At 37.2% G+C, this 26432-nt stretch overlaps 1 protein-coding gene across 7 annotated transcripts in view; it reads left to right on the top strand.

Moving 5' to 3' along the window:
- GOLGA4 (golgin A4) overlaps window positions 1-26432 on the top strand; it is a 127634-nt gene that overhangs the window by 15288 nt on the left and 85914 nt on the right. For 4 of the 7 annotated variants that reach the window (XM_036921605.2, XM_036921606.2, XM_036921604.2 and 1 more), the window contains exons 2-4: window positions 6552-6641; window positions 19190-19288; window positions 23091-23156. In XM_036921605.2, coding sequence (XP_036777500.2) covers window positions 6552-6641; window positions 19190-19288; window positions 23091-23156 — 255 coding nt within the window. The remainder of the gene's footprint in view (window positions 1-6551; window positions 6642-19189; window positions 19289-23090; window positions 23157-26432) is intronic. The other 3 variants (XM_036921607.2, XM_057491943.1, XM_036921608.2) reach the window with 3 other exon arrangements.

Raw genomic sequence — 26432 nt, 5'->3', positions numbered from 1 at the left:
ATTGAGCATTCTAGAACTTCCAGAGAATCTAGTAAAAAATGTTAAGCATGAAAGCTAATTTGAGTTTAGCTGAGGCAGGCATGTCCTTGTTGTTATCAGCTGCCTAAGTTTACCTAAAGTCATTTAAGTCAATGTTATCTGCTAAATCTTTTAAGAATAAAATGCTTAAAAGCTTAGCTTTGTCTAACATTCAGTAAAAGTTTTGTAAGTAATCTAGTATAATTGCTAAAAATAAGTAAACAAGCCTAGCAAAGAAATATCTCAATAATAATACTGTATTAATGTATAACAGTATATATATATGCAAATAGCCTGAGAATTTTTGTAGTAACCAAAATTCTTAACATTTGCTAAGTTATATAGACATATTTTGTGCCTAATAAGAAATTGTGCTATAAAACACATTTCCAAAAATGATAATATACATTCATAAATGTATCAATCTGAAGAATGCCAGTGTAACAGTTTACAGTAGCCTATTTTTCAGTGTTCACTGAAGGTTAAAGTAATAGTTTTAAGTTCTGATCAAAACTACTTAAAGTAGTAAGGAAAACATTTCTGCATGCTAAGATATGTCTTTTGATAAAAGAAAGTTGTAAAAAGTTTGTAGAAGAATTTAATATGGTCATGCTATATAAAATTAAAGAAAATCAGTTTCAGTATCAAGTATACAGCAAAATTAGAATTTTGTTTTCAGTTAAAAAGACAAAGTTTTCTTAACTGTTAGCTCTTTATATTGAAAAATTGCAGAAAGTTCTTCTAATTGTTTTATCAAAGCAGTTTCTTATGCTTAAAGTCTCAGTGAGTTGTCAGAGTCTTTAAGAAAATAAGATCTTAATATTAAGAAGACTAAATGCTAAACTTTGTTACTGAATGTTTTGTATTACAGAAATATCAGAATTTCCTTATGTCAACTGTCTTACAGTAAGCTCTCATCAGATCTTTAACCACGGTCATTTGTAAGTCTTTTGCCATTTATAGTCACTGTTTTATTACTCCTACACTAGTAAAGAACTAGATTTCAGCAGAACAGGTATTGGTTACATAAGATTAAGTAAGCTAAAGAAGATGATTTTGTGACTTTTTGTTTCAAATGTTGTTGATAAAGTGTTTTAAGCTTTTTCTCTTAAGCTGACAACAGTTTTATGAATGACAATATCTTTATAAGCAGCATTGAAACATTTATCTTTCTCTGTACCTGACCCCTCAATAATTTAAAGCTTTCAGTATTTTTATGTTTCATGGCAGTATGTTTATTTGTGTAAGTTCAATAAGAACCTGCATTCCTTGTAAGAAGACCAATTAAAAACACTAGTTATACTACCAAGGCTTTGACTAGAACGTCATACCTGAGAGACACGTGTGTAAACTCAGATATGAACAGACAGCTTTAAGGAACTAAGATTGTCTTTATAAAGCCAACAAAGCCCCTTAGAAAAACTGGCCTGGTACCTTGCTTACAGAGTTCCCAGCAGCCTTACCAGGTGAGTAAAGTAGGTCACTTCCTGGCAGGTGCAGGAACCTCAAGAAGAGAGGAATTCACCCAAATGTATAGGTACTGCAGGCACAACATGATCGCAAGTCTGGCTTGGCTTTCCGGCCTCAAGAGGCCCTTAAAAGTTCAATCTGAAATTCCTTACAAAAAGTTCCAGCAAAGCATATTTAAAAGAGCCCATGTAATCAATTGCTCTTCTTGCTGCACTTATGCAAATAATAAAGCCAACTGTTAATTATTTTCTTAATCTAGCTACTTCTAATAAAAATAAGGGAGATTTTAGAGAAAAGTATTGTTTCAATAATGCAGTCTTATCTATACTAAATCCTAATACTAGTCATTGAGATGTAAACTTGATCCAGAATTCCAGTTCCCTGTAATGGCCTGGCTAGTGCCCCTGCTGGGCCCCTTAATAACAGTTTGTGGTTTACTCTTAGTTGCCCCTTGTGTCCTCAGGTTCCTCCAACAGTGGCTAACCCAGATGACCCGGGTCGCCACCAACCAGATGTTACTTCACCGTTACGCACCTCTTCCCACTGAAACCCTCCTTCGGCCTAATACCAGCTTCAAACCTCCACGACGCCCCTTGTCAGCCAGAAGTAGCCAGTTTGAGTCGTCGCCCATTATGACCAAAAGGCTGGAATGTTAGGCTGGAGAAAGGAAAAACAAGGACATGCAAACAGAACAGAGAGATGCCGTAGGGGGAGAACAGACCAGACCCCAAAGTCCGTGCCGTATATGGAAAGGGGACAGCTCTCCCTGAATTCCATCCTGATGTGCCAACTAAGACCCGGATGTCAGCCTCCTCCCTCTTGGAAGGAAAAAAGTTTCTAGTTGACTATTATGTCACCTTTAGCCAATCGTACCTCTCAACACCCCCCTAAGATAGCTTGCCCACTCCTCCCCCTCCTAATCCCTTATAAGCGCCCCACCTCCCTAACCGGGCATGACTTCTCTGGCCTCTGGCAAGAAGGCCATAGAACCTCACCCGGGGGTATTTAAATAAATTACCTGGCCCTTTGTTGCCTCTTATTCTTTTGCCTCTTTGCCTGCTTATTCTGGCTAGAATTTATCTTACAGGTATACTTTCAAGTGATTGGATAGTCACTGTCTAGGGCATTTGAAAAACTAAATTAATAACCTAGAGATTTCGTAGAGATGATAGAATCACAGCAGACAGGATTGGTCACAAGCCATTTTCTCTAGCTTAATATTACTTTTCTAATTACTTTCCTAACTTTTTGTGCCCTCGGTGGCCCTTTTATTAAAGGAAATCGGACATGTAACCATTTAAAAGCATATATATAGAGAGAGAGCTCTTCTTCCTCATTGTGGTACTTTGGAAGCATCTACCTTTGAAGCTGACATGTTTTGAAAATTCCAGCTCTGGATGTGGGAAGGGTTTACTGAATTTCCCTTAACTTCAGTGACAACTTTCTGCTGTGAACATTTGCAGCATCGTCTCAGTATGTCCTTTGCCGTTTTCTAAGCACAGTGTTGACATCTAGTCATTCATTTTATAGACATTGAAAACACTGATCAGGCTTCAGCTTTATTTCACATTCAACCATTTTCTTGTTTAAATTTTTAAGGCCTTACTGTTCCTGTTTTATTTTGATTGGGAAAGGATATCTTACCTTGAGGTAACTGCTGCTTATGCCTAATTTCCTCTTTCAATTATTGATTTTTCTGGTTTGTCTTAGAAGGTATTAGGGTGTTGGAGTTCTGTCTGGCCGGGTAAACAGAAAAGTAATTTATTGAAGTCTTTTTGGAAGTTTGCAGAATTTCCAGAGGGTCCTGGAGGCTGGGCCTGCACTGCTGAGGGTGTTGCAGCTGCCTTGGCTTAGTGCCAGTGCTGCACCTCCCAGTGCATGTCTCACGGGCATGTGTGCATGGGGCTCTGCTGTGCTGCTCGCCACACAAACTGATTTGGCACGTCTGTTTTCTCACATAGCTTACTTATGACTCAGTCTCATGGGTGGGTTCATTGGTGGAGCTTGGGTCACCTGCCCTGGATGGAAAGAAGACTGGGTTAATGAGCTTTCTGAGTTCTGATCTTTGGATTTTTAAGAGCTGTTTAGGAAAAAAAAGGTTATTAAACTTTTGTCATATTTTGTTGTTTTTCCCCTCCTCCCAGTTAAACCGTTCATTTTGAATTCTGCTTTTGACATAAAAATACCTTTCTCATTCAGAGATTATAGAAATAGGCATTCCTATTTTAATTAAAAAATCATTTAAGTCTTTACTATCGCTTAAGGACGGAGTAAGGATCTGATTGGGGTCTTTTTTCCCACATGAATGGGTATTTGTCCCAACACCATTTATTAAACATCCATCTGGATTTGAGATGTTATGCTTACTGTAAACTAAATGTGTATATGTGTGTATGTGTGTGTACATGTGTCTGTGTATAATAGTCTTCCTCATGGCCTGTGCCAGCCTAGCCACAGCAGTATGTGCCCAGTTGACAGATAGGGTTCCACTTGTTCATTAGTTCACTTACCTATTTAACAAATACTTATTAATTGCCTTTTATTTATGTAGAGCTGTACAGACTACAAACGGGTAAGATAAGGCATATTTTTATGTGTAGATGAGTTCAGATCCATTTGTTATTGGGGGGAATCTTGACATTTTGGCTGTTTAACTTTTAGACCTGTTTTTAGTTCACCTTAGAGTAGACCTCAAACACCTAGTTTAAATTTTGGGGTGTTTATCCTGAGAGTTTTTATATGAGGGTTATAGGAATTAGGTTGCCCTTTTGTAGCTTGGGGCGGGTGGAAATCCTGGGATATAATAGCTTTGAAACTGAAGTCAGTCAAAGGGAGAAATAAAGTGAGAGAAACCCATTTATTTCTTACAAGCAATTGTCTCTCAAGACATGGCTGCAGGGAAAGGGACCCCACCCAACCTCTCTGGTCCAGATATGCCCTTGCTTGCCCTGTTAATTACCTATTGATATGGAGATGGACTTCTCTCCAGGCCTTGAAAACACCTATTGATATGGAGATGTACGAAGGCCAGGCTAGAGATTCTGGAAATACTGCAGTTTTACCCACACCTTTATAGAAGTAAATGGATTGGCATCTCAGTATCTCAGCGTGGTGTGCAAGGTGGGCTTAAAGCAGGGCCCTTGACTAGAGCGATGTTTATCTGTACATTTCATAGTATTAAATTTTAGAGCTGAAAGGCACTTGAAATATTGAATTGACCTCATTTTTAAATGAATTTTTATTTTATAATAATTACGATATACAGGAAAGTTGGCAAGATAATTGTGGGGTAAAGCACAGAATTTCCAGAATCTCCCGCCTGGCCTTAGTTCATTTACATACCAATAGGTGCTTCCCACAGCAGCTTCCCGCCCCTCTAGGGCAAGGGATGGAGAGAGGACGACCATTCTCTCCTCCCCTCCATTCCTGGTATTTAATTGGGTCTGGTGCCTGTCAGTCCCCAGGGACCCTCCTGAGCAGTTCCTCCCAGAAGGGGTGCGTGAGAACGTGAGAGCTGCCTTGGCTGCAGAGACAAGGAGAGGACGAGGCTAGCGGTACCAGGGAGAAAGAGAGGGAAGGAAAGTGGCAGCTGGAGGACAGAGCTGGGCCTCATTGTGAGCAATAAAGAGACTTTCTCCCCCAAAAAGGCATCCTACAGTATGGGAGAACATATTTATAAATGACAGATACAACAAGGGGTTAACATCCAAAACATACAAAGAACTTACATGCCTCAACACCCAAAAAGCAAATAACCCAACTAGAAAATGGGAGGAGGATATGAACAGACACTTGTCCAAAGAAGAAATTCAGATGGGCAACAGGCACATGAAAAAATACTCGACATCACTAATTATCAGGGAAATGCAAATTAAAACCACAGTGAGATACCACCTCACACCAGTTAGGATGGCCAGCATCAAAAAGACTCCATTGTGGAAAGCAGTATGGAGGTTCCTCAAAAAACTAAAGATAGAAATACCATTTGACCCAGGAATTCCACTCCTAGGAATTTACCCAAAGAAAACAAGTTCTCAGATACAAAAAGACATATGCACCCCTATGTTTTTTGCAGCACTGTTTACAGTAGCCAAGATACAGAAGCAATCTAAGTGTCAATCAGTAGATGAATGGATAAAGAAGATGGGTACATATACACAATGGAATATTATTCAGCCATAAGAAAGAAACAAATCCTACCATTTGCAACAACACGGATGGAGTATTATGCACAGTGAAATAAACCAGGCAGAGAAAGACATGTGCCAAATGATTTCCCTCATTTGTGGAGTGTAACAACGAAGTCAAACTGAAAGAACGAGACAGCAACAGACTCACACTCCAAGAGGGTCTAGCGGTTACCAAAGGGGAGGGGTGTGGGAGGGCCGGTGGGGAGGGAGGGAGAAGGGGATTGAGGGGTATTATGATTAGTACACATGGTATGGGGGGATCATGGGGAAGACAGTGTAGCACAGAGAAGACAAGTAGTGACTGTGGCATCTTACTATGCTGATGGACAGTGACTGCAATGGGGTATACAGGGGGTACTTGATAATATGGGTGAATGTAGTAACCACACTTTTTCATGTGAAACCTTCATAGGAGTGTATATCAATGATACCTTAATAAAAAAAGGTGTATTTTATCCCAGCCTACTCTTTCCCTTGACTGATTTTATTCCCACTGGTTTATTTACCTCAGGGCCAGGAACACCTCTTTCTCTCTGGAGCTATAATAGTATACACGATTTTCATATACTCCTCACCTGGTTTTAGTTTCCTCTAATATTACTGCCTTATATTACCATCACAACCTTATTTTATACATGAGGACACATAGCCCTCAAAAAGTTAATTCAGCTGAAATCATAGTACTGGTTGGTGGCAGAATCCAGTAGGCAGTCTTGGCCTTCTGGTTGGTTATGTTGTAGTTTCCTGTTTCTGTTTTTCACATGTTGGCTCGTCTCTTCAGGTTCTCTGGGCTTGCTCTGAGAGAGGACTACCCGGGAAGTAGTGCCTGGCCAATGTTGTCTTTCTAATTTGTGCAATAATTTTTTAATCTAGGCTTCCTCCAGTTCTTCAACGCCAACAGCAATCAGGAGCAGGTCATCTTCATTTACGGAGCAATTTGATGAAAGTACACCTAACAGAGAGGTAAGTTTGGAATTTCTTCTTTAGTAAACTCACAAAAAGCTTATAATCTACAGTGTAAGGCTGCTGTTGATAAGAGAGTGGGAAGTTATTTTGACAGGTCAATTATTTAATTCCTAGGTATTTGTTTTGTTAGTTACATAAATTTTTTTTGCAAATAGTATGTATGCTTTTGTAAAGTATGTTTTCTTTGAGAATTTTAATTTGAGAGGATAATATATTCTGCATTTAATATTTGAGTCTTTCAGAATAATTTGATAATAATTTATTCAACATAGCATCATGTGGGGAAAAGTCCTACAGTTTTAAACCTAGTGATTGGAAACTGAAGTAACTTAACTGATTCCATGTGACTTGTAGCTGATATCATAGCTCAGATTAGATTTTTTGCAACCTTTTTTTTCTTTCTGTGAAGTATGACACAGATACATAAAAGAGGGTAAGACATAAGTGCCCAGATCAGTGAATTATTACAAAGTGAACCTCCCCATTGCCACCACCCAGGATACGGGAAGGAACGCTGTCAGCACTGTAATGGTGCCTCCCTCCAGCACAGATTGCCATCGTGCTGACTCTTTGGTGTTCACTTCCTTGCTCTTTATAGTGCCACTTAAGTGTGCTCTCCACTGTGAGCATCGTAGTCAAACACTGGATTGTCTCTAGCTCTTGGTGCGGTAAGTTATGCTGTGGTGAACATTATCAGACACTTCCTTTGGCACACATGTCCTTGTGTTTATTTTGCTCTGTGCTTCAGAGTGGAACTCCTGGGCCCAAGGGCATACTTAATGTGTAATGTTTTGATATAAAGATTATATGTAATAATAAACATTAAAGACAATGCCCACTGCTTCTCACAGAGTAGTTGTAGAACTTTTCTTTCCACCAGGAGTTTATGAAAGCTGTTGGCACTGGGTGTCCTCACTAGTCTTTTTTATTTCAGCCACTTTGGCAGGTATGTTGTTTTCTCTTATTGTAGTTTTATTTTGCATTTCACTGATAAAATTGAGCATTCTCATCTGTGAATTGGCTGTTTGATATATTCTTTTCTGAAGTGTTTAGTTTTAAGTATCTTGCTAATTTTTCTATTGGTTTGTCCTTATTGATGGTAGGTTTTTTTAATATAGTGTGGATAGGAGTTTTTTATTGGCTAAATGCCTTGCAGATATCTTTTTCCACGCTGTGGCTTGTCTTTTGTTTACTTTTTAAATCGTGTCCTTTGAGAAAGGAGTTCTTAGTTTAAATGTACTCCAGATGATCAGTATTTTCTTCTATGGCTAATGTTTTTTGTTTATCATTAAATAATTCTTTTCTTACCCTGACAGTATTTTCCTGTCTTACCTTGTTTTACATTTTACATTTGCATCTACACTCCATTTGGAAATGATATTTTTCTTCTTTCTTTTTTCTGAAGTGTAGTTGATAACGTAGTGTTACATCAGTAGAGTTTCACCTCTTTCCCTCAAGGCTATCCAGTTGTCCCATTCTTTCCACAGTGTTCCACTGAGCTACCTTTTTTCAGAAATTAAATGTCCATATTTGGATGGATTTTTTTCTGGGCTCTCTATTCTGTTCCATTGTTTGCTTTGTCTTTCATCCAGTACCACAGTATCTTAATAACCATAGTTTCATATTAAATCTTGCCCTCAGTAGAGCAGGTCTTTCCTGTCTTAGGCAGTTTGAACTTGTATTTTTATTCACATCAGTACAACTCCTTTTGGGTTCCTGGACCCAATTTGTGTGTGTGTGTGTGTGTGTGTGAGAGAGAGAGAGAATGAGAGTGAGGGTGTCTTCCCATGTACAACACCAGCAATTGTCAACCACCGCCAGGGTGCCCAAGAACTCAATCCAATTCTGATGCTATCTGCCTGGAGAGGACACCAGATTCTGCAGTTTAAGGGCTCTGTGCTATAAAAGTGTCCCATACCCTGCACTCCAGTCGCAAGCCCCTACAGGCTACAGATTGGAAGTAACAGAACCTCCCTCTTAGGTTCAGTTAATTTGCTAGAGCGGCTCACAGAGTTCAAGAAAACACAGTTTACCAGTTTAATAAAGGATACCAGTTAACAGCCAGATGAAGAGATACATATGGCAAGATCCCAAATAAATAAGCTTCTATACTTGTGGAGCTTGGGGCCTGGCTTGGCTGCATGTGGAAGATTGCTGGTTCCCCAAGAGTGGAAGCTCTGACAGAAAAGCAGGATCCAGGAGAGCGATATGTTCTTCTCAGGGGTTTTTGTGAAGGCTTCATTGGATGGTCATGATTGACTAAATCATTGGCCACTGGCTTATTCAACCTCCAGCCCCCACCCTTGGGTGGGGTCCAAAAGTCTCATTAACATGACAAGACACCCATTCTACCTTTAAGGCTCTGAAGTGTTTTCAGGAACTATGGCTGAAGACAAAATGTACCTGGGAAATATATATTTGATCACCTGAACAACCACATACATATTTCTTATAGCTTATTATATCTGTGGCTCCACAAGGAAGGGGGTTCCCCACCCAGGGCAAGTTCCCTATGACTGCAATGAGACTGAAGGACAACACGGGTGAGAGTTTGGAAAAAGGGCTTTTATTTCTGATGCTCAGTCTCCTTCTCCTGTAGTGATCTCTGTCTCCCTCTTTCTCGGGGCTCCCTGTTGCTGGGCTCTGCTAGCTAGGCTGCTGCATCCCTACCCCATGGCCAAGGTTGGTGCATCACCTCCCTCCCAGGAGGAACTCCATAGATGTGCCCCTGGTAATTGGTGGACGCCTGACCAATTATACATCAGGAAGGGAGGGGAGGAGAGAATCGCCACCACTCTTCACCCCCACCCCAGATTGATGGAAGGCTCTGCATGGTAAACATCCATTGATATACAAATAAGCCCTAATCTGCATACCACTATGAAGGCCAGGTGGGAAACTCTGGGTGAAAATTTCATTTACTCCATAATGTGACAGGACTGCTCTAATAAAATTCTCTAGATGGGGTATAATTCCAGGGGGAAGAATCCTGGGGCAAAATACCTTTGAAACCAAAATCAGTCAAAGGGAGAAATAAAGTGAGAGAAACCAATTTTTTGCTTACAAGCAGTCCTCCACTTCTGCTTGCCCATGTCTCTCATGACCCAGCTGCAAAAATGAATCCCACCCACCCTCTCCAGTCCAGATATGCCCTTGCACCCCCTTGTAGTTACCTATTGATATGCAGATGAGCTAAGGCCAGGTGAGAGATTCTGGAAATACTGCAATTTTACCTACAGGGGTGACTTAAACAGCACACACTTCTCACAGTTCTGAAGGCTAGGCATTCCAGCATCTGTGTGCCAGCTGATTAGTGTCTGGTGAAGGCCCTCTACCTGCTTTGTAGACAGCTGTATTCTCCTTGTGTCCTAGCATGACCTTTCCTTGGTGTGTACACCTAGGGAGAGGAGGAGAGGTGGGAGGGGCCACTCACCTGTCTCTTTTTTTATAAGGGTATTAACACCTCTTTATGAGGGCCCCACCCTCTTGACCTTATCTAACTCATTACCTCCCAGAGGCTCTGCCATAAGATAGCATCAATAACCCTTGGGGGTTAGGGCTTCAGCACAGGAATTTCAGAGGACACAGACATTCAGTCCCAGCTTGTTCTTCTTTAATGCTTTGGTTATTCTCACTCCTTTCCATATAAATTCTGTGTACATTTTACAACCAGATATTCAAGTCTCACTAAAACTTAAAATGCAACACAATGACAACAAAACAAATCTATATAGATTTTGATTGCAGTTGCATTGACTCTATATATTAGTTTGGAGAAAATCTTATTACAAATAAAGTTTTATAATCTTCTCAGTATTACAAGCAGTACTGCACTGAACATTGTACATTAACACTTAAAATGCTATTCTGTAAGACAGAGTTCCAGGAATGGGGTTGCTCAGTCATAGTGTAGATGCAAATTAAAAAAATTAAAAGGTGTTTCCAAATTGTCTTGAAGGTTACTTTAGAACAAAAAAATTAAACCTTTATTTAGTAGATGTTGATAGCAAAATAAGTGGAAACAGTTTTTGCATTCACAGTTAATGATATAAATACTATGTCCTTGGTGCAGTATTTTAATAATATGACAAAATTGTATGAAAGTATATGCATACTTTTCTTTGAGATCTGATTTTCTTGTGCATTATTTGTTGTATCATATTAACTATGATTTCAAGTTTAATGTCGAACTTACTTTATACATGTAGCCAATTAAATGGAAGCTGCAGTGCTAAGTAGCACGTTTTTGCAGTGTTAATGGCATCATTCTTATATTTAGTATATTGGTTGGTACTATAGTGTGTCAGTTTACATGCAGTACAGTTGAAACCCTGAAAGTAACTTGTTGATTGCTAATACTGCTTTTTAAAAAAAAGATTTCTTTTTATCTAGGATGTTTTAAAACATATTAACTGATATCTTAACAAAGTATCCTTTCTAAAAGGGATGGCTTGAACATTCTTTTAGAATAGGGTAAGTAAGCTACAAGTTATTTTTTATTTCTTCCCAAATTCCCAAATTTCAGTACTAAGGTCCTGTCCTTCATGGGTCTAGGTTCAGCAATGTTCCTGATTGAAAGACAAAGTAGTATCATTTCATCTCCTTGCTTTTTAAGCATTTTCAGACAACTCTAATAGGTATTTTTGATCACAAAGTGCAATGTAAGATTCAGTTCATTTTTTTGTATTTATTTTACAATAAACAAAGTACTTTCTAATTTCATAATTAAGTTACTGACTAAAAGGACACTACATAAGAATTAACCTTTTTAGTTATTCCCCCCACTCTCTGGGTTTTCCATTTTGTTAACATTCTAAGATGGAAGATACCCTGTCTGGGATGGGATCCTATTTTTTTCTTTTCAGTGTTACAGTGTTTCTTTTTAGCAAAATGTGGAAGTTTAAGTCAAAATATAAATATTGTCTACCTCTCCAGTAGACACAGTGAAGTCTATGTTATCCAGAATGCTTGGGAAATAGAATGGTTTCATTAAGTTAATATCCTGGAGAATTAAAAGTTTTGCTTTTTTTCAGCTCTTGTTGAAAATTCTAATATGTCTATTTTCCTAAATATTATATGTAAATCTAAATTACTAAATATTATATCTAAATCTAAATAAATATGTGTTTGGTTGCAGTGCCTCAGGCTTCCTTATAGGGGTATAAAATATCACCTATATGATCATAGACACTGAACACACAGGAGAGCATCCTGAATTAGCACTGACCCTGAGGTCTGCAGATCTCTGGCACTCTAGCCCTCTTTCAGTTGCTCGAATGGCATATCTGTCCAGCTGACCACAGCATGTTCTCCCGGTGACCCTAGTTGTGACCTCATTATATTCAGCATAGTTTCCCTCTCTTTTTGTTGCTGGGGATGAATCTTTTTTGCCGCTCTAGAGCTGGGTGGTTGAGAGCAATGTAGAGGATGGGGTCATGTAAAGGGCTAACTAGGGCAGGTGAGACCACTGTGTCCACCTCCCTTCTGCCCTGCTCTAATGATCACCAGATATATAACATAATCATATAACATAACCTTTACCAGTTTAAATAATTAGGTCACATTTAGTACATTCCCAGTGTCATGCATTCTTCATATCTCTCTTATTCCATGACATTGTCATCACCCCAGAAAGAAATCTTTGGGCAGTTATTCCCCAGTCTTCCACCCCACAAGCCCTTGGTAGCTACTCATCTGGTTATTGTCTCTATGGATTTTACCTGTTATAGATATTTCATATAAATCAAATCAGGTAATATGTGGCCTTTTGTGTCTGTGTTCTTTCACTTAGCATAATATCTTCAAGGCTCATCTGTGTTGTAGCATGTTATAGTACTTCATTCCATTTTATGGCTGAATCTAAGGGTTTTTCTAGAAGCATGAAAATCTGTTCATTTGTTTGGAGTAACACCTGTTATAGATTTGTGAGAAGAGGATGGTTTTTTGGAGTCATCTGGATCAACTTGGATTTATATCCTGCCTTTACTACCTGCTAGCTAAAGGATCTTTGAAAGTTAAATTTTCAATGACTCAAGTTTTCTCAGTTGTAAAATGGTAACAGTAATACTTCCTTGTGGAGTTGTTGAAATTACCAGTTAGACAGCATGAAAATCTCTTAGCATGGCGCCTTGCATACAAGAGGTGCTCATAAAGTTGTCATTGGGAGCAGCCATGGAAGACAGGAGGGCCTGCTCTCTTAACTCTGCTTGGGTCCCTGCACGAGGTGAGGGAAACAGACAAACCCTTTTGTGGATTAGGGTCCTAGGGATGTTCTTTCTCTGTCCCTTTGCTTGCTGAACTTTTGAAGAACTGATAGCTCCTATCCTGCTCTTTAATTTGCTGTCTTTCAGAGATGCTTTCTCATAGATTAGGGGCTATAGTAGGCATATCCGTTCTTATCCTAGGGACCCATCTGTTCCAGATTTTCTTGTTTTTTTAAGTTAAATTCCAGAAATCAGGTTATTTTCTTATAATCCTTTTGGGGTTTTTTTGCTAGCAAATTATGCATAGAAATAAACAGTTCTAGCTAATGGATGGACTAGTAGATGGATGGCTGTTCATATACACCATACACTTGTTTGCTTCCCTGCATGCAGACAGCCTGCCTGTGCTGGTGGAAGTGTCCGGGATTCCATCCCTTACCTGCTGAGTGACTTCAGGCAACTTCCTTTAGCTTCTCAGAGCCTCAACTTCCCATCTTTACAATTGCTCACAAATGACTGTCCACTCACAGGATTCTTGTGAGGAGCAAGTGAATTCAGAAGTATGAAGATACTCGCAATTTATGAATCACATACAAAAGTTTGTTATTATACAAAATATAGGCTTTTTGTACTTACCAGCTCTTGAGCAGCATGGACACTTAATTTTGTATTAATTGTGACATTGCAGGGGAAGAAATAATGAAACATCAGGCTGCTTTGGACTTGAATGCTTTCCTAAACTTTAAGAAAGATGTCACTTTTGTTTTTTATTCTCCTTGATCTGAGATATCTTGCAGAAGCAAGTGCTGCCTTTGTCTTTGTCGGCTCGCACTGTTGTACGTGGTCATCCCTAACAGAGATTACTGACAATCTTTTGATCATTCTTTAAGTGTATTTTAGAAGTTTATTCTATGTTTCAGGGCTTCAACAGCTTAATGGTATTGTTCTTTAGGAACACTAAGAAATATTTTCAAAGTAATTGGGAAAAAAATGTTTCTTCCTAAGTTTGGAACTAATTTTGCCCCTAATGGACTGGCCTCCAAAGCTGCTATGCTTTTGCTTTATTAGGTGTTAAATTATAACCTATATGCCTTCTGTCAGTTAATGAAAGTAAAAGATGTTATCTGTCAAATTGTCTTTGGCAGCTATTCAATTCATATATGCGTATACATACATATATATATATATATATATTGATAGGACCTTAATTATATTACTACCCTTCCTAATAATAAACCAATCATTCACTTCACTTCTTAAATTAGCGGTACTGGTCAGAGTGCATCATGCCTCACTCACTCTGGTAGATATTTTATTTAAATTTCTCCCAATTCTATTCATAAGGAGAGTGGTTTATACTTTCTTTTTGTGCCATCTTTGTTGGATTTAATTAATTGGGAAGCCTTCTGTCTTTTTCTCCCCATCCTCTTCATCTCTCCTCCTCCATCTATTTAGGTTTCCTTTGCTTTCTTTCAACAGTGTTGCATAGTTTTCAGAATAAAAGTTTTGTATGACTTTTGTTAAATTTAGATTCAAGTATTTTATTCTTTTTGATCTTAACAGTAACTTGTTTTCTGTTTCATTTTCTGTTTTCTCATTGCCACTGTATAGAAATAAAATAGATTTTTTTGTAAATTGATCTTGGGTTCTGCAACCTTGCTGAACTCACTTATTAGATTCTAAAAGTTACTTAGTGTATCATCTACTATTTCACATTTACAAGATCATGTCATCTGCAGATAGAGATTGTTTTACATCTTCCCTTAGTGTGGCTGTCTTTTATTGCATTTTCTTGCCTAATTGCCCTGGCTAGAATCTCCAGTACGATGTTGAAAAGAAGTGGAGGGAGCATGTGTACTTATCTCATTCCTGATTTTAGGGGGAAACATTCAGTCTTGTCATTAAATATCATGTTAGTTTTGGGTGTGCATAGGACCATCTTTATCATGCTGAGGAAGTTCCCTTCCCTTCCTAGTTTCTTGAGTATTGTTATGAAGCATTGTTGAATTTTATGCAATGCTTGCTTTGTGTCTATTGAGATGGACATGTGGTTTTACCCTGTATCGTCTTGATAATGGTATATTAATTGCTTTTGGATGTTAAACTAACCTTGCATTCCTGGGATAAACCCCACTTGTTCATGGTGTATAATCTTATGTTCGTGGATCTGATTTGCTAGTTGGGGATTTTTCTTTCTATAGTCATAAGAGATGCTGGTCAGTGGTTTTCTTTTTTTGAAATGTCTGGTTTTGGTATCAGGATAATATTTGCCTCATAAAATTAGTTGGGAAGTGTCCTCCTTTTTTTGGGAAGAGTTTGTGAAGATGAGAATTATTCAAATGTTGGTATAATTTACCAATGAAGCCTTCTGATTCTGAGCTTTCCTTTGTGGGAAGTGTTTTGATTAGTAATTCAATATTTTTAATTTTTATATCTCTATTGAGATTTTCTGTTTCTAACTGAGTCAGTTTTGGTAATTTGTGTCTTTCTAGGAATTAGTGTCATTCAAGTTATCTCATTTGTTGGCATACAATTATTCATAGTATTGTCTTTTAATCCTTTTTATTTCTGTAAATGCAATAGTAATTTCCCCTCTTTCATTCCTGTTATTAGTAATATGAGTTTTCTCTCTTTGTATTTTATTTTTTCTGTCTTTCAAGCTAAGTTTTTGTTGATCTTTTTGAAGAACCAACTTTTGGTCCTTCTTTTTTGTTGAGGGTGTTGTACATTTTCAGAATTGGAGGGTCAGCTGATCTTTGATGGCTTATTTTTATCAAGGCTCAGTTGCCCTGAGACTTGGCAAAAATGCCTTGAATCTGTATTACTACTTTCCTGGTTTCCTGGCCTATGTACATTTTCCCCCCCATCTTTATATACCTGTGGTCTTTTCAGTAGTGATTAAGACAAGGGAAAGTTAGATACTTTGTGCTTTGTTGCTATCTTTTTTGTTGAAAGACTTAATATGTAGTCAAAATATCCATAAAGACAAAATAAAGTCTTAAGTTGCAGTCTTTTAATTTGGACCAAATGATTTCTCCATAGTCTGTTGTACTGCATATTTTCTTACCTGGTGCTGCTGTAGACAAATTTATTATTGTATCTTCTGCACATATCTTCTGCACAGTATATATTATAGGTACTTCTTAAGGTATACATTGTTGCAAATAAGAATGGAATGAGTTTAATTGACCCAAAATATTAAGGGTTGCTGTTAACAGCTGTATTTAACAGTGTCTGGGAAGATAGAAACAGGACTGCCTCTCTCTTCAAGACAGAGACTTACATACTTACTAAGGTACATTTTTTAGGGTTCGTTGTCTAATAGGAGATACATTCATTCATAGGAGATACATTCATTCATTAGGTACAGAGGAGGCTAGTGGATGCCTTAGGGCAGGCATTAGGACTTAATTTTCTCTTTGAACTCTGGTTGAGAGGGATGGGGAGGTTCTTTGCTGCCAGACTTAGTGTGACAAGCCAGGGGCTAAAGTGGGGTTCCCAGTACTGCTGAAAGGAGGTTGAAAAAAGCTTTTGCTAACTGTTGCCTAGAGCTCTCTGTGCCCTGTTATGAGAAGCTGCTGGCCCTACAGAGGCCCTGTGACCAAGAACTGAGTGAAACCTCACGTTGGTTTAGTGACTGAGTCTGTGATAACCTCTGTATTGCCATCAAACTGGGGTCCAGGGAATTAAATTGACTTGATAAAGAGGGATGAGCACAGAAGGAAGGACAAAGATAGTACCTTCTTTAAAGTGAGCTGGTATATCAAAATTCTAAAACAAATGCTAAGAAGGCAACCAGTAGGAACAGGAATTGGCATGTAAATTTCTCCAGATGAAATTAAAATAATAGAACAGTCTGGAAAAGTATCTTTAGTAAGGTAAATGAGGTGATCATTATGTTAAAAAGAACAGAAAATTGTGGGGGAAAACAGGCTAAAACAAAACTAGACTACATAGATATGAAAAAGCTCATTAGAAATCCTGGAAATGAAAAAGAAATGATATAAAAACAAATCAGAATAAAACTCAGACTGGTACCAGTTCATGGGGAAACCAGGGAATTCAAAAAGAGTACAGAGTAATCCCACCAAAAACACAGAGATTGAGATTAAGAGAAAAAAAAAGGAAGAGACCTGGAGGATAGATTAAAAGCTTTCAGCGCACATCTGATAGGAGATTAAGGAAGTCTTTGTGAATGTTCAGACACACAAAACTTCAGTCAGTGTTAATTCAACCGGTGGCGTCAGTGAGGGACCACTCAAAAGAGGTAAATTATATTCTTAGCAGGTTTGGATTAGAATTTGAACAGAGTTTGAGAGAGACTGAGCTGAGACAGAATTTATGGAAAGAATTGGAGAACTGATGTCTATGAGACTTTCACAGGCATAAGAAGCAAATGACTACTGGGGCGAGTGGGGAGGAGGGCTCTTTGTCCTTAGGCTTTGAGGTAGCTCCAGGGGAACTAATTTTGATACCCTTTGCTTTTACTTGGGCTGAAGGGGGAAGTATATGCTGTTCACAGCACCTTCTTTTTGAAATGCTTGGTCAGCATGTTTTTGTATACTGAGCATAAGCTTTTGTGCTTTTTCTCTTAAAATTTCAAATATACTGTGAACTGTAAAATTACAAATTATTTCCTTTCTGGGCCAGAGTGACTTCATTTCAAAAATTAATTTTAGAAGCCTAAGAAGAGTGAATTTATATAGCCTTTAACTTAAAATAATGTCCATTTTGAAGGATGAACTTTCTGAGTTCCTAGGGTGGTAAGATTTTCAGCCAGAGTGGGAACTTGGATAGGATGACTCCCTGGAGCCAGATGGGCACCTAGCATATATATACATTTTTTAAATTAAAGTATCATTGATGTACAATCTTATGAAGGTTTCACATGAGCAACATTATGGTTACAACATTCACCCATATTATCAAGTCTCCCCCACATCCTATTGCAGTCACTGTCCATCAGTGTAGTAAGATGCCATAGAGTCACTACTTGTCTTCTCTGTGCTATACTGCCTTCCCCATGACCCACCTACATTATGTGCACCTAGTATATTTTAATATACTATTAATATTATGTTTTAGGATTTAGTATAAAGTCAATTCTTGAATCTACCCAAAGAGTACCAGTTATTAACATAATAAAAAAAAATGTTTGGGCTATCTGTAAGATGGTCTCTTCTGTCGGACCACCTGAAGATTTAATGAAGGCTCTGGTCAATACCCATAACTCTACAGTACTGAAATGAAAAGTGTGAAGTTCTTAAACTTTTGAAGATGTTTATTTTCTTATATGTTCTTTTTTAGATCATATATTATGTATTATATGATAAAATAGCATACATTAACTGCTAAGTTAGTGCTTCAAAAGATTCATTTTTTAGAGGGTTTTTTTTCCCAATATTCATAGATTTACAGGAGGTTACAAAATTTTTTTTAAGGAGGCCCTATATGTCCTTTATGCAGTTTCTCCCAAAGGTAGCATTTTATATAATTGTAATGCACTATTAAAACAAGGAGGCTGACGTCATAGACCCTGAGATAGCCACAGAGCTTATTCAGATCTCACCAGTCCAACATGAATTCATCCTGTGTGTGCATATGCATGTGTGCATGTTTCTATGGAGAGTTTCATCACATGTATATTTGTGTAACCAACTTCCACCATCAAAGTTTGTCTTAATTGTAATTTTTTACATCTGATTCATAATTGTTAGTATTTTGTTGTGTAATGTACAGTTACTGAAAGAAAACTGAAGCACAGAAGAGAATATATATTGAAAGAACTAGTATAATTAAACTTATCCTTGAGAGTTACTGTAAATTCCAGTTTCAAGTTTCTTATGTTCATACTGGAGAAAACTCTTTTGTATGTAAGTATAAATAAATAATTATTTAAATTTTTATGTGTTTTTTTCCTCCCTCCTAAATTTTCATACTGTCTTTTTGAGTGTTTAAAAGTAAATGGCCTAGTATAAATGTCATCCTAAAGCTTGTGTTCTTCACTATGAATTATTGACTTGAGCTCTTACACCAAATTGCTAGACATGCTGTGAGTTGTGGTGCCTGCCTGTTGTGTATATATCATTTGTATGCCATGAAGCAAGTTGTTTAAAGTGGGGTATTGAGATCTGAAACTGCTCACCTCACCTCCATTCCTGACCTTTCCCAGCAACTTCCTATTTCTGTGAATAGAGTGATGGTGGCAGTGGTGGCACAGTACAGGCCATTACAGTGTGGTGCGTGCTGCCCAGTGAGAACACTTTGCAACATGCCCTTGTAATTTGTTTCTCATTATTTGTTTTATTTTTACACCTTTGCTTATTACACTGAATGAGACAGCTACTAGCCGGGATGATAGCTGAGCCTGCTTTTCTCTCTGAGTATACTGTCTTTGCTTTGGATTCCTCCAAACAGCCTATATCACAGACTGACAGTGTGGTGAGTCCTTCCACGCTTTCTGCATTCCCTTTGTAGGGAAGCAAAGTAATTTGTAATTCTAGGAGCAGATCTCTCTTTACTTGTAACTTACTGTCTCTAAAAGCATCTTTGGTGCCTTGCTGCTAACCCTGCTCTAAACAAATCAGAGTGTAAGTGGCTGAATTCTGATGCTGGTGTGTGTTCGGTAGCTTTTTAACAACAAAATAACACCATTTTCAGTGATGATTTGGTCCAAATTCTAAACATTTTCTCCCTTGGGAATGTTCTATCATTAACTAAAAATAGAATGCATTGCTAGAAATCCCTGTTTTACTCTTGGTAGAAGGTCAGGAATATTTTGAGATGTGCCTCTCATTTTTAGGGGGAAAAATCCATTGTATATAAATCCATAATTAAACCTTGAGTAGGTCCGTGGATTCTACTATGACAAATACATCTTATTTTGGGGAAGCTCCAATTTCTGTGTATTAAACATCTGTAAAGAAATAATAACCTTGTTATTTTTTAACCAGCTGAATTCATTCAATTTTGTCTCTTGTATATTAATTTCACTTTGGGAAAGTGGCCTTTTTTTCCTTAAGTATCTAAGTTCTTAATTCAGCAAATTAAAACTTAGTGGTGTTTGACTGCCCAGTAAGGATAGCTGTTGGTATTAGATTGGACACTAAATGAACTCAGAATGAGGTTTTTTTAAGCAGTGAGAATTGGCTTAATTTACTAAGTAGCTGGTGGTGAAATTAGAACATTGCTGTACTTAATCCATACAGCCAGTAAAGACTTAGTCTGCACGTGACCAGTAGCAATCCTAACTTACATTCTAAACTTGGTTTTAGAAAAGAAAGCAGCTTAGAGTCCCAGGGATGCCCAAACTTGGATCTCAGGGAAAGGGACCTCTCCTTGATTCTGGGTGAAAGGGACACCTCACCATTTTCCAAACTGGTTTGATAGGAAGACAAGAGTCCCAGTAAGAGATAACTTACCGAGTTAATTTATAGCGTGAAATGATACTGCTTTATCCTTCATGGAATAGTAATAGAAACTTAAAAGAAGGGCTTCTAGGCCCACTTCCATAGGTACGTAAAAGGAGTATATCTGTATTGAGAACTTATCCCATTGTGAAAAATGCTAATAATTTTTAAGTGGAGGCTTTAGAACTATTTAAAGAAATAATTTAAGTAGACTAAAAGTCTTCATTAATCATAAATTTTGTTTTGTTCTGATAAAACCTTCTCCCCACCTAACAAAAGAAACCATAGCATAGCCTGTAGTAGAATAAAAATTCAGTGAGGGTCCAATTTATTACACTATGAGTTCAGCAGCTGCTGACTTTTTCTTAATTCGGCTTTTTGAAAAATGTATCTCTTTACCCCAAATTCTAAAAATTGCTGTCTCCTTGGTGCTCAGCAGTCAATATAAATTGTTGAAAGATTGAACAAAACATAACTGAAGACAAATCTGGCAGAGAACCTGTGTGTGCTTTTAAATTAAACACACTTTAGAAGGCTTTTCCTGATACCTAAGAATTGCCTCCAGGAGACAGTGTTGGTGACTGTCAAGTACTGCCATGTGTTGTACTTGGATTCTCTCTGGGAGAAGAATCCTCTTACACTGAATGGCATAAGGAGTTAACAGGCACTTACTGAGCATCAGCAACCAGTCAGGCAAAATGTCAAGTACTGGGCACTGGGAAATGCAGGGTTCTTGCCCTCGAGAGTTGATATTTTAGTAGGGAGACAAAGATGGCAACATACACGTACAATACAGAGGAATGAAGGCTTCATAGAGGAAAATACAGGCCTACGGAATGTGTTAGCCATTCTTCCAAACCATTTGAAGCTCCACAAAAGAAGGGGCATTTGAAAGCTGAGAAATGACCAGGAGTTTGCAGGGCAGAAATGAAGAAGGCATTACAGGTAGTGAAAAAAATCTCTGATTTTGCTTCTAGAGATTCCTAATTTCATTGTGCAGGGTAACAGGCCAATGTGTTTGTTTAGGTATATGGTAAAACACATAAATTTAAATATATTTGCAGGGAGGGAAAGTTTTTAAAGTTAGACTGTGCTTGCTTGATAGGGTGATATTTCAGTTACAATGTAGCTTTTATTGTAGGGACCACAGTCATGTGTTAAGTAATTTACTTTATTTATTTAAATTTATTTAAAATAGAATATGGACTCTCCTGTCACTCTTCCTTCTAACTTAAATATTTTATGGAGCCCTTCTTTTCCTTTCTCTATAACTTAACTATTACTTTTCAGTATATTTACTGATGGAGAGGCTTGATCCCTATAAAGTATGCTTTGGATTTCATAGTGTGCAGTGTAGTATATTTTAGGGTAGAAAGCATTAATTGGGAATGCTATACAAATAAATGTCATAATACAACTTCTAATATTTGAAATGGCAGAGACAGGAAGATAAAAGTTAATTCCTATGTTCCCCAACCTTTCTTCCCTATGCAACTCTAAGGAAACGTCTTAGACTGATAAAATTGATAACTCTTTTTATATTAGAGGCAGGAGTTATTTAAATTTTTATTAGGGAAAAAATTCAGACATACTACAGAAGTGGAAATAGTAGTAATAGTGGTATAGAATTCTCCCCCTCCCCCAGTTTCCATTATCTAGTGTCAACAACTAATAACACATAGCCACATTTTGTTAACCAGTACCCCCCCGCCAACTTTCCTAACCATACCAGTACCACCCTCCCCATACATGCAGCTACCCCCATCTCCACTGGATTATTTGAAGCAAATTTCAGAAACATTTTCAATCTAAATATTTTGGAATATATTTGTAAAAGATAAGACCAAGAATGTATAACCAGAATACATTTATCATACCTAAAAATTAATGATTTCTTAGTTTCAGATTACCTAATGAGAGATCAAAAATTTGAGAATACTTTTTGCAAGGCTAAATGCCTTCTCTGCTTAAGAATAGGTAACGTCAGATATTTGACCTTTTCTTGATGAGATATAGAGGAAATGTATTATGATATAACTACCAAGTTACTGAAACATAGTGGCTAGTATTTGGTCAAATGTACTTGTTTGAAACATGGAAGTCATTTTACCGTGACCTTCATCTGTAACTCTGATTTTAGTTAGATACTTAGTGTGTTATGAATACAGTGTAGAATTTTATATTTCAAAGAATCTAATCTATTATCATGGAACCTATGCCAGTTAATGTAATTAGTAGAATGTTGCTTAACTTGGAGCATTTGTCATACCAATAAGACAAAGCTTTCATGTTTGGAAGAAGAAAATTTTTAATTAAAAGTTTTTCTGAAAATAGTCATAACAGTTTCATTTAGATTACTTACTTGAAATGAGTGAAGCATTTCCATTCCTTGTTACAAAGATATTTTTCAGAGCTTAGCCCAAATAACTTTAATTTGAATATTATTTTACCATAGGGAACAATTGACATTACTTCTTTTTCTGAATAGTTTTCTAATTGAATAAGTTCTGCTAATTGAATCCCTGATGTTAAATTTGTCAGGGGGGATAAACTGGGGACATTAAAGTGGGGAGAGGTATGTAATTAACTTGAAATAAGTTTTGCTATATACTAATCTTTGCCACTTACCTACATTATGGCAAGATGAATTTTCTAAAACACTCACCGTACTAGTTTTGCTTTGCATGAAAACATTCTAATAAATGAACAGTTACTAATTTTGTTTCATAGATAAATGTATCTAATAGAATTTTGATGCTTGCCTTTGTTCTTATCAGTTTTAAAACTTGAGCTTTCTGTTCCTTTCCTTCACCATGCTTTTTTCTATTTCTTAGAATGCCTCTATCCAAGCCACAAGATCTCCTGACAGTGTTAATGGAAGTGAACCAACGACTCCTCAGGTCTGTTATTAATGTTATTTTTAAAAATATGAAGTTGTTTCAGAGTTTGTCCAGCCTATATTAGCATTAATATAGACTGTCCATTTAAGTAGTGATGCCCCACATTCGATAAGAGAGATGTGGTAAGAATGCAGGTTTGTTGATGGTTTCTTGGGAAAAGTTTTAAATGAAAATTATTAAAGTATTATTCAAGTATTATACACCTGTCATGTGTTATCCCAGCATTACTCATTTAAGAAATTAATAGAAGTGAAAAGAGAACTTTGGGAAAAAAGGACTGTATAGTTGTAGAAGATTATGGAAGAGGTCATATTGAAAAAATGTTGAGTTGCTAATCTGGAAGGAAATTAGCAACTCATCTATGAGAGAAATTGAATTTCTTTAAACTTTGCTCTGATGCGGAGTATTTTACTACTAGAGAATTTAGATCATCTCTGATTTTAAAAAGTTATTTGTAGAGTCAGGCTCAAGTGACATTCTTTTGACTCCTTCCAAAAAAAAAAAGAAAATAATTCATTAAAAAAAAAAATAGCAGTGTCTGCAGTGAAATTTGTTTACCTTGGCTTTAGTGATGATTATTATCATTAACATGGCTGTTCTCACAGATGCAGACAATTTATGAGCTAAATGGTTTCTGAACAAAATTATGTAGGCTAAACATTTTAAAGTATTGTCTAGCAAATGTGTAAATTACAGCTTCCCAACTTGCTGAGCAGGTTGTGTGTGAGCTGAGATCCTCATTCCTGTCAGGGAGGCTGACGTTCAGGGCATGGTCTGAGTTCCTGGACCTATAGGCTCTGCCTTGTGAGCAGCCTCCACAAGTAACTCAGAGTCCTCCAGAAACACATCATTTTCTCTAGGTGACATGAGGGTAGGAGTAAAATAATGGGAGGCACCAGTGTAAATGGTTCTGGATAATCTAGTGATCTTTAAGGAATTCTATTTTATTAACATAGAGTTAACACAATATTGCAGTAGTTTCAGGTGTACAGGAGAGTCATTTGACATTTATATATGTTACAAAATGCTCGCCGTGGTAAGTGTAGTTACCATCTGTCGCTGGCCAGAGTTATTACAATATTTTTGACTGTATTCTTTATGCTGTACCTTTCATCCTTGTGACTATTTTATAGCTGGAAGTTTGTACTTCTTGATCCCCTTCACTTATGTCATCTATCCCTGCCCATATGACACCCCCCTGCCCTGCCCTCCCCCCCCCAGCAGCCACCAGTTCGTTCTCTATGGATCTGTTTCTGGGTTTTGTTTGTTTTTTAGGTTCCACGTACAAGTGAGAATTTACAGTATTTATCTTTCTTTGTCTGACTAACTTCACTTAGCATAATACCCTCTAGTCCATCCATGTTGTCGCAAATGGCAAGATTTCATTCTTTTTCACGGCTGAGTAAATATTTTATTGTATATGTACCACATCTTCTTTATCCATTCGTCTGTTGAGGGACTCTCAGGTTGCTTGCATATCTTGGCCATTGCAAATAATGCTGCAGTAAACACAGGGGTGCATATATTTAGATCAGTGTTTTTGTTTTCTTTGGTAAATTCCCAGGAGTGGAATTACTGGCTCATAGGAACTATTTTTAATTTTTTGAGGCAGCTCCATACTGTTTTCTCAGTGGCTGCATCAATTTACATTCTCACCAAGAGTGCACAAGGGCTCTCTTTTCTCCACATCCTCACCAACACTATTTCTTGTCTGGTTAATAATAGCCATGCTGAGTGGTGTGAGGTGATTATCTCATTGTGGTTTTGATTTGCATTTCCCTTATGATTAGCGATATGGAGCATCTTTTCATGTGTCTATTGGTCATCTGTAGGTCGTCTTTGGAAAAATGTCTGTTTAGGTCCTCCACTCATTTTTTAGTCAGACTGTTTGTTTTTTTGACATTATGTTTTGTTATATTCTTTATATATTTTGGATTTTAACCCCTTATCAAATATATGGTTTGTGAAAATCTCCCATTCAGAAGGTTGTTTTTCATTTTGTTAACAGTTTATTTCACTGTGCAGAAGTTTTTCAGTTTGATGTAATCACGTTTGTTTATTTTAGCTTTTGTTGTTCTTTCCTGAGGAGACTGGTGCCCGCCAAAAATTGCCAAGACCAGTGTCCAAGAGGTTATTTTATTGCCTATATTTTCTTCTAGAAGTTGTATTTTTCTTTTTTGAGGTAAACTTTATATAAAATGAAATACACAAACCTCAAATGTATATTGAGTTTTGATAAATGTATATGCCAACCCATATAGAGTTTACAGAATATTATCAATATCCTAGAAAGTTCCCTTATGGTTCTTCCATAGAGAGAGGCAACCTGTTAATTTTTTCCCACTGTACCATAGAGTAGTTTTGCTTGTTTGAGAGCTTTATATAAGTGGTCTCATATAGTAAGTATTCTTTTGCAGAAGACTTCTTTCACACAGCATGTCATTGAAATTTCATCCGTGTTGTTGTGGATATCAGTAATTTGTTCCTTTTTATTGCCAAGTAGGATTTTTTAAAATGGATATTCCACCTTTTATTCGTCTCTTAATGGATACCTGGGCTGTTTCCAGTTTTTGGCTGTTACAAATGAAACTATTGTGAACATTGTTGTGGAAATCTTATAGATGTATGTGTTCATTTCTCACTTTTTTTCTTGAATGTTATTGATTATGAATAACATTTTTTGCTAACTAATACTCTGATGATTTCTAGAATAACATGCTATATATATCTAATGATGTGTTTTGATACATATCATTTTGATCAAGCATTGAGTGTTGAAATATTTCCCATTAGATCATCAATACTTATTGCCATGTTAAAGATCAGCTGAACAAATATGTAATAATTACCTACTTTTTGAAAGTTATTTTTTGGCAAGGCTACAGAGGTAGAGAATATGGATCCTGTTCTAAAGGACCATAAACTCTTCTGTGTTCACCAGATTTAATGACAGGAAAGCTTATTTAGTGCTTACTACATGTAAGACACTCCTAAGTATTTTAAGTATTTTCACCCATTTAATCCTCATAACATTCCTACTAGGGTAGTACTGTTATTATTTTCATTTAATGATGAGGAAATTGAAACACAGAGGCGTTAAACCTAAGAGATGAAGCTGGGTTTCCAACCAGGAAGTTGGTTCAGAGTCTGTGTTCTTAACCACTGTGCTGTAATGTCTATGTAGTTATCCTGGGGCATAAACAGCTAAGTTAGTTGTCCTACCAGCATTTAGGTAACTAATGGTGAGTCTGAATGCAGTAAGCGCTTCAGTAGTGG

Source organism: Manis pentadactyla, chromosome 14 (assembly GCF_030020395.1).
Source record: "Manis pentadactyla isolate mManPen7 chromosome 14, mManPen7.hap1, whole genome shotgun sequence".
NCBI lineage: Eukaryota > Metazoa > Chordata > Mammalia > Pholidota > Manidae > Manis > Manis pentadactyla.
Note: the sequence above shows the minus strand (reverse complement) of the source record. Positions and strands in the feature narration are given on the sequence as shown.